General features: G+C 39.4%; 1 protein-coding gene across 2 annotated transcripts in view; it reads right to left on the bottom strand.

Annotated features, from left to right (window-relative positions):
• Positions 1-291: 291 nt before the first annotated feature.
• STYK1 (serine/threonine/tyrosine kinase 1) overlaps positions 292-9,244 on the bottom strand; it is a 52,748-nt gene continuing 43,795 nt past the window's right edge. For both annotated transcript variants that reach the window (XM_069581296.1, XM_069581297.1), the window contains exons 8-11: positions 8,447-8,655; positions 6,101-6,141; positions 5,130-5,226; positions 292-2,218 (exon numbers count right to left, since the gene is read on the bottom strand). In XM_069581296.1, coding sequence (XP_069437397.1) covers positions 2,014-2,218; positions 5,130-5,226; positions 6,101-6,141; positions 8,447-8,655 — 552 coding nt within the window. In that variant the 3' untranslated portion in view covers positions 292-2,013. The remainder of the gene's footprint in view (positions 2,219-5,129; positions 5,227-6,100; positions 6,142-8,446; positions 8,656-9,244) is intronic.

Genomic DNA, 9,244 nt, shown 5'->3' with positions numbered 1-9,244 from the left:
CTGCTAATGCAGGAGATGTGGGTTTGCCCCTGGGTCAAGAAGATCCCCTGGGGAAGGAACCCATTCCAGTATTCTTGCCTGGGAAATCCCATGGACAGAGGAGCCTGGGGGGCTACAGTCCATGAAGTCACAAAAGAGTCAGACACAACTAAACAACAACAATTTGTACTATACCATCATCTTTAAGTGTGCACGGCCTTGCAATGTGACTGACAGACCAAGGTTCTCTTCTTGGTCACCACAGATGTTAAATGAAAAATACATGAAGGAGAACCTAGGATAGTAAAGGGGTGGGTAAGGAAATTAATATTTATTGTCATATAGTATGTGCCACATGTGGTACAAATAACACCCTTTCATTCCATTCTCACAACAACCCTGTGAAGTAAGTATTATCCCCTTTTTACACATGAGGAATCTTTTTCTGACAATGTAGATTGTCTCCTGAATTTTCCTGTTGACATTAATTCACATTTATTTACTTTCATCCTCCTTATTGTCAAGATAAGGGTTGTATAACCCAAAATGTATACTTTCACTCAATAAATATTAATTTAATGAAATAAGTTTCACAGTACATCATTGAATGATTGAAAATCAGAACCTACCATCCTTCTATCTCAGGTTGCATCTTTTTCTAGCACTCCTTGAAGACATCCTGAGCTAGTGAGCACCCTTGCTGGTTTCCACATTTCCCATTTATTAAATACATACAGTCAATTCATCATCAGCCCTATTGGACTCTCTGAGCTCAGTCTCCATAGTCTGATTTGTCATTGTGCAGTCACCCAGTCATGCCCAGCTCTTTGTGATCCCATGAACTGCAGCACGCCAGGCTTCCCTGCCCTTCACTGTCTTTCTGACTTTGCTCACTCATGGCCATTGAGTCAGCGATACCAAGCAACCATCTCATCCTCTGTTGCCCCCTTCTCCTCCTGCCCTCAATCTTTCCCAGCATCAGGGTCTTTTCCAATGAGTCGGCTCTTCGCATCAAGTAGCCAAAGTACTGGGACTTCAGCTTCAGCATCAGTCCTTCCAATAAATAATCAGGATTGATTTCCCTATTCTAACAGGGACCAGAAAGCCACCTGATGGATGGTACATAACCAATGCTCATGAAATCACCCCTCCAGCTTCTAGTTAGAATAGTACCAACAGGATTTACCTATCTCAGACTTAGATAAAAGGGGACTGTATTTCTCCATATAAGGTGAGCTTATACCTTAGGTAAGTAAGTAAAGTCACTCAGTCGTGTCCGACTCTTTGTGACCCCGTGTACTGCAGCCCACCTGGCTCCTCAGTCCATGGGATTCTCCAGGCAAGAATACTGGAGTGGGTTGCCATTTCTTTCTCCAGGGGATTTTCCCGACCCAGGGATCGAACCCAAGTCTCCCGCATTGGAGGCAGACGCTTTAACCTCTGAGCCACCAGGGAAGCTCAGAAATCTTCCTTAATGGTTCTCCTTCATCCCTGCACAAACGGGCCAGAAATGAAGAACTCTGTGACCTTCCTCTCCCTTCTCTGTGAAGGATGGACCTTGGTCCTCATCTATACTCCTGAGCAAATAGAACCTTTCATTTTCTTCTCATCAATTTCTTTTCAACTTTCTCTTCCCTCATTTGATTCTAATTTTCTGGACCTTACTATAGTCTAGATAAAGGTACGTTTTGAAGGAAACAAGCCTGTGGTAGGAGGGACCAACTTATCTATGCCATGTTGCAACAAAGATTGCAAATCTGTAAAACCTCCCTTGCATGGACACTGTCCAACCCATCTACCCTGTGTCTTCAGAATTGGGATGACAGAAATGAAACTGCATTTCTCCGTCTCAAGGGTACATGGTGAGGGCAGTCTCATCCAGCATCATTTCAGGCTTCTGGGGAAATGTGTAGGGGAAGATTCAAGACCCATGTCCCATTTCTCCCTTTAACTCCCACTAGAAAGTCTTTGTTCTTAGAGGAACTGGTTTCAAGAGTATACGATCTCCCCAGAGTGGGTGTTGTCCCAGGACCTTCATAAGATGCTGTAGCAGTCAGAGATACTCTCCACGCTGATACCTGCCACAGCTGCGTACAGTTCAGGTACCACCAGCTCTGGTACTTGCAACACAGCCTTGTCATTTGCACTTTGAGCAGCAGTTTCGAGACACGAGTGTAGCTTTCTAAGTGAGGGGCGGCTGTCCTCACTCCAGCGCCAGCAGGACTTCATGAGACCATACCTGAAAGGAACAAGAGAAACTGACTTCCTTGACAAGGCAAATGCTTGAAAAACATGCTTCTTCGCTTACAAATCTTAACAAAAGAACCCTACAATTCTGTAATCTATTCATTACCCTGTCCCATACTCTTCCCAGAGAATACTATTCCTTCTCACCTTCCTACATACTGAATCTCTTAATATCTTAACCTTTTTTTATAATAGGAATGACTGATGATTTTTTTCTACTGTAACTTTTATTATGGAAAACATTGAACACACATAAATGTAGAGAATAGTTATACTAGTCACACGAATAGCATACTAGTTAATACTAGTCAATAGTTATACTATGGGCTTCCCTAGTGGCTCAGTCAACAAAGAATCCTTTTTTTTTTTACATGAATGCAAAGTTTTTTTACATGAATGTGAATTCACATGAGTTCCTTTATTCACTAGAATCTTCCAATCCTATTTCATCACCTTATTCTTTTTCTTTTCCTTCTTTTAAAAATTTGGGATATAACTGTTTTATGGGCTTCCCTCAGGGCACAGATGGTAAAGACTCCAATACAGGAGACCCAGATTCGATCTCTGGGTCGGGAAGATCCCCTGGAGGAGGGCATGGCTGCCCACTCCAGTGTTCTTGCCTGAAGAATTCCATGGTCAGAGGAGCCTGTCGGGCTACAGTCCTTGGGGTCAATGTCATGTTGGTTTCTGCTGTACTACAACCAGTATGACAAAACAGTTTTGTTTTTTTTCATTACCAAAAACTCTTTCAGAAGTTGAGTGTTTTCATTCTACATATTATGAATTTACATCATCATTCCAGACCTGATACCTGCTATAACTTATCTACCAGTATGAGCTACATTACAACAGGGGAAAATAAGAAGATATGGAATAACATGATTCATACTAATTTCAGATACTGTAATCAGATAGTTCTTTCCATTAGTCCAGGTCATTTTCTCCCTTTATTATTTAGCTTCCCCAGGAAATGGCCTTAGATAGATGTATTTACCACCTTCAATCTGTCTTTGTTTCAATCCAGTTTCTAGAGAATGTGTAACTCAGTCTGTTATCAAACACTCTTTATCAAGTCTCATTACCACCCAAGAACAGCACTTTCCTACCATTCATCTTATAAAGTCAGCATCCTACACCCCAGCTTCTTACCACATAGGCCTTGCTTTAACAGGAGCCCTCTCCTCCTCCTAAGACAACATCTAGCTATGCCCCAGACATGGTTAGTAACACCCAGCTTTTTCTTTGCTTATGCTCTGCCCGAGGCATTAATATCCTCTCCCTGGTTATTCTTTGCTAATGGTATAAGTAGGAATTTTTAATTCCTTCTCTTATAACCTGTGTTTCCCATACTCTTTAATGTTGTACCATTAGACTTTGTATAAGATGTTACGTTACTCTACTAATACTGATAACATTTACCAAGAACATACTTATTATAAAAGGCATGGTGCGCTTAGTCAACTATTCAGTCATGTCTGACTTTGCAACCCCACAGATTGTAGCCCACACCAAGCTCCTCTGTCCATGGGATTTTCTAGGCAAGAATACTAGAGTGGGTTGCCATTTCCTTCTCCAGGGGATCTTTTCGACCCAAGGACCCAACCTGAGGTCCTCTGTCTCCTGCATTGCAAGCAGATTCTTCACCCACTGAGCCATCAGGGAAGCCCAAAAGGCATGGAAGGGAAACTTAACATGCATTATTTCATTGCAGCCTCACAATTACTTTGAGGTAGAACTATGATTTTACCTGTTTTAAGTTAAGTAAACAATGTAACATATAGGACTTAAGACTGAAATGTGTCTTTTTGACTATGACATGAATCTGAGTTTTTAACCAGTCTACTCATTGCTTCACACTTTCTATTAATTTTCATGTTATTTCAGGTATTCCTCATCCAAATATTACATGGTTCAAGATCAGGTACTTTTTCAGTTAAATGTCTCTGCCTATCCCCAGTATCAAGGACAGCCACACACACATATATATATATATATATATAGCCTACAAGAAATATTTGTCAATAATTTCATTCTAGTATACCCAGCCAGTATCATCACTATCCTATGTGTATATAAGTATATATAGTTATGATTTTTAGCATTTTTAATATGCTTGATACAATTACTGTTTGTATTTGTGGGAAACTCAGGTGCTAGAAAGTCACCTTTTCAGTATTGAAGAATTTACAAAATAACAGCAATTTAAATAGAAATGTATATCAATATATTATCTCCTGCTTTCTTAAAAATAATTGAAGCCTTTCTTACAGTCTATCATAACCTGCTTTGTACTTTATTGTTTATGAAATTCTGCATGTAATTTTTACTTTTCTGCTTCTATGTTAGTTCACCAACTGTCCCTTTCTGCTGGCAATTTGATATCTTCCTTCTGCTGTCTAATTTCTTCTCACTGTCTTTCTTTTGATGGGCTTCCAACATGCTTAGAACCAGGAAAATTTTTTTTAAGTTAGATATCAAATAAGAACCAGTGAGTAACTGTGGATTTTATGACAATTATATTAGAACTGAAGCTGGTAGTCTCTGAGACTGACATTTATATAGCTAAAACAGTGCTGTACCTGCCCTGGATTTTGTCTGTTTTAAAGATTCCAGAGGAACTAAACTTTAACAATGTTAGCAAATCTAAATTTATAATATGGCATTCAGTGGCTACCTCCATATTGTATATGTGTGTGTTTGTGTTTGTGCATGTATACACACACACACATACACACACACAAATGTAAAGACACATATACACATATATATGAGCAGATGTATTTTCTGCATAGGTTTGGTTTAAGGTTGTACCTTAGCACATAGAGGACAGCTGAGGATCATCTGAGCCACTTTACAAAGGGCATGACTGATAAAGAGCAAAAAAGATTTTAAAAGCCACTTACATGGTGTGTGTGCAGCTACTGGGTCTCTCCATGATTTGCCCTCTTTGGAGATGCTGTAGGATATTGGTAGGAGGGACTTCAGGATATGGAGGTGCCCCTGTTGGTATGGAAAGAGACAAGTAAGACAACTTTAGAGTCTTCTAGATTATAAATTATAACCAACACTATAATCCATCCACCTGGACTAATCACCTACAAAAGTAGGAAACCTAATAGGCATAATATAGTTGATCCCTGGTGATCAGATAAGGGTATAACTTGGAGAATTTTGGAGAAAGGAGATGTTGGGGGAGGGAGACCTGATAATTTAGGAAAATGGCAAGTCTTTAGGAATGTAACAAAATAAAGCTGAGCGAGAAATAAGACCTGCCCTCTACTTCTCAAACAAGAGAAAGTGCTGCAGTTTCTCAGTCAAATGGATTAATAAATCTAAAGACAACATTTTTATATTTATGCAAGATCAGCCTAGGGGTTTCCCAGGTGGCACTAGTGGTAAAGAATCCGCCTTCCATTGCAGGAAACTCAAGAGATGTGGTTTTGATCTCTGGGTGGGGAAGATCCCCTGGAGAAGGAAATGGCAACCCTCTCCAGCAATAATTTGCCTGAAAAATTCCATGGACAGAGGAACCTGGCAGGCAACAGTCCATGGGGTTGCAAAGAGTTGGACACGACTGAGCAACTGAGCACACACAAGGTCATCCTTGGAATACTGCTTGGATTTTAAAATATGCCATGGAATTGTTAAAGTCTTGGGGGAAAGAAAGAGGAAGGAGGGAGACAGATAGGGAGGGAATCATGATTTTATAAGACTACCTCAAAAATCAAGCTTGGATTCTGAAAATGTGTCAGCTCAGTTCAATCTTCAGCAATTGTGTCGAAACCTCTTTTCACAGCAAATGCCATCTACCACACAAATAAACATCCTTGCATATTTCTATAGGGGTGCACACTACTTTGGGGACTCTCCTTACCTAGAGTCACCATCTCGTACAGCAGGATCCCAAAAGACCAGCTGTAAAAGGAACAAAGCTGTTTACTTCATTTTTATTTCTGCCTTTCATAAAGATAGCTCACTTAAATACCAGAGACCTTCAGTAAGAAACCCATGACACCAATACAGTATACTAACACATATATATAGAATTTAGAAAGATGGTAATGATAACCCTGTATGCAAGACAGCAAAAGAGACACAGATGTATCGAACAGTCTTTTGGACTCTGGGAGAGGGAGAAGGTGGGATGATTTGGGAGAACGGCATTGAAACATGTATAATATCATATAAGAAATGAATCGCCAGTCTAGGTTCGATGCAGGATACAGGATGCTTGGAGCTGGTGCACTGGGATGACCCAGAGGGATGGTATGCGGAGAGAGGTGGGAGGTGGGTTCAGGATTGGAAACACGTGTACACCCGTAGCAAATTCATGTTGATGTGTGGCAAAACCAATATAATATTGTAAAGTAAACATAATAATAATAAAAAAATTAAATTTAAAAAATAAAAACTAAAAAAAAAAGAAACCCATGACAATGGCAGTTAATGGGAATCAAGGGTGATTGGTAGAATAAGCAATGTAGTTATGCCATTAGAAAATATTTCTGGAAAAAAAAAAGAAAAAGAAAGTATTTCTGTCCAGTCCCCTTAGAATCTAATTTGCCCGAGAGCTCGATTTATGTCTCCTTTCTACACATTAATAGATATTTACTATTATTTGTTAAATATTACATATGAATAGATATTACACATTAATAGGTATTTGCACATTAATAGATATTTACTCTTACTTGTTAAATGCCATGAGTGCTTATGCAAATGCAAACATATTCATTCAAACATATAAAAATTCCCCTGTGTATCTTTTTCATCTTTTCTATTCCTTCCTGCTGAAATTCCAGCTTTTATTCTTAGTTTAAGGCCAAGCAGGGTTTATCATTTGTCTACTATTTCCTCAGTAGATCTAACTGCCCAAACCTAGGTAAAACATTAACAGAGCAAGTTTTATACATAAATGGAGTAAGTAGTTGCCTAAACAATATGATTTGAGAGACATATGTTTCATTATTCTACAGCATCATTGTGAAATGAGCAGTATCTCCCAAGGGAGTTAATTACTTTCAGACCTCTATTGAAAAGCAGATATTAGTGAAACAGCAATGAAATGAAAAATCAGTGTCTTAATAGATTCACCACATTAACTGATGTTCTAAATTTCCCCTGAAGCCCCTAACATTCAAGGCTGGTAAGATATTTTGTATTATACCTACCTGCTCCTCCAAGCAGGTGAGTCATATGGTTACCAAAAGTCAATTGTAATTCTTCGCAATCCTGTTTATGCCAATCATACATATAACTATGCAATCAATTACATACCATGTGGATTGATTATATACACATGCCAAAAGCCTAAGCTCCCTGAAAACTAGGTTGAATGCTTTGAAAACATTCTCTAAAATCAAGCCGCTAAAAAGAGAGTGTTGTCGAACTGTGTGAGACAATTGTAGAAAACTGGGGGAAAATTAACAATAAATGCCTGCAGTCAAACTGCATCACAATTGTTTCATACAAGAAATACAACATGTAACTTCAATTAGCATAGCACGTGTAGCCTCTTGGCCTTCCTCTGAAAGACTGATAAATAAATATCCATTTATATGTTTTAAGTTAAAATAAATTGAGTATATAAACACATATATACATGGGCTTCCCTGGTGGTGCACCTGCCTGCCAATGCAGGAGAGGTAAAATATAGGGTTTGATCCCTGGGTCAGGAGGACCCCCTGGAGGAGGAATAGGCTACCCAACTCCGGTATTCTTGCCTGGAAAATTTCACGGACAGAGGAGCCTGTCAGTCAGATACAACTGAAGCGACTTAGCACAACCCATACATATATATATGTATATATATGTAAATATATATATATTTTTTCTTTTTATTTTAATAGCTCCTAGTTTAAACTTTTGATTAAGTGGATCTGCCTCTTTCAGATAAAACTAGATAAAGAGATAAAACTCTCCCAAATCAAATCCTCAGATATTGGTGTGAATAATCTACTCATTTTTCATTTTTTTCTCCAAATTAAGGCCTCTAATCTAACACAGAGGGAATACTTCAGGAGGCACTAAAAAGGATTGCAGACAGCTGCCAAATATGAGCTCTGCCACATAACACACATTGTTGCTTGAGAGTCTGTCTGACTTCAAAGCAGAGACTTCATGCGTAGACTTAATTGACAATAGACCCAGTCATGTTCACAGGCAGGAGGACGTTGAAATCAAGACAGGAGGAACTCCACGGGGCAGGAACAAACCGTACATGTCTCCTTTGATGCCAGCTGGTTTCAGCAGAAGCCGTTCTGGGGCAAGCCACTTGAGAGGTACGACGCGACTGGAGGAGATGGCCCCTCGGGAGTGAACTTCATAAGCCAGGCCCAGCCCACAGAGCTTAGCAGTGAGGTCACACTGGATCAGAATATTCCTGGCCGCCACGTCGCCATGGAACAGACGCTTCTCCTGGAGAAATTCCTGTCAAGGTGAGGTCAAAATGCATCAGCTCTCTGAGGTCGTGGCTTGGGTCCCAGATAAAATGAAGCAGATCCTCAAAAAGACATTTTCTACCCTGAACAAGCTGCATTAATAATGACATATCCATTCTCCCCCAAACTCCCTCCCATCCAGGCTGCCGCATAACACTGAGAGTTCCCTGTGCTCTACAGTAGGTCCTTGTTGGTTATCCATTTTAAATATAGCAATATGTATTTGTATCCCTGAGTCCCTTTGTCGTCCACCTGAAACTATCACAACATTGTTTATCAGTTATACTGCAATACAAAATAAAAAGTTTAATAATAAAAAAAATTCACATGTCATGTCCACACAGGTACTAAGTGGCAGTGACCAGAACCTAATATTCTAATTCATGAGAAGCACAATACTTATAATGAATCAGACATGTTGGCATTGTGTTTAAGATCAACAAACTGATACCAGAAATTCATTCTTTAAAAAAATAATAAAAACTTTATTATTGAGTGGTTTTAGGGTAAAAACAATGTTGAGTGGAAAACCCAGAGCACTCACGCCTCCTGCCCCTTAGTTTCCTCTATTATTAACA

Source organism: Ovis canadensis, chromosome 3, assembly GCF_042477335.2.
Source record: "Ovis canadensis isolate MfBH-ARS-UI-01 breed Bighorn chromosome 3, ARS-UI_OviCan_v2, whole genome shotgun sequence".
NCBI lineage: Eukaryota > Metazoa > Chordata > Mammalia > Artiodactyla > Bovidae > Ovis > Ovis canadensis.
The sequence above is the reverse complement of the archived record's forward strand: the minus strand, read 5'-3'. Positions and strand labels throughout refer to the sequence as shown.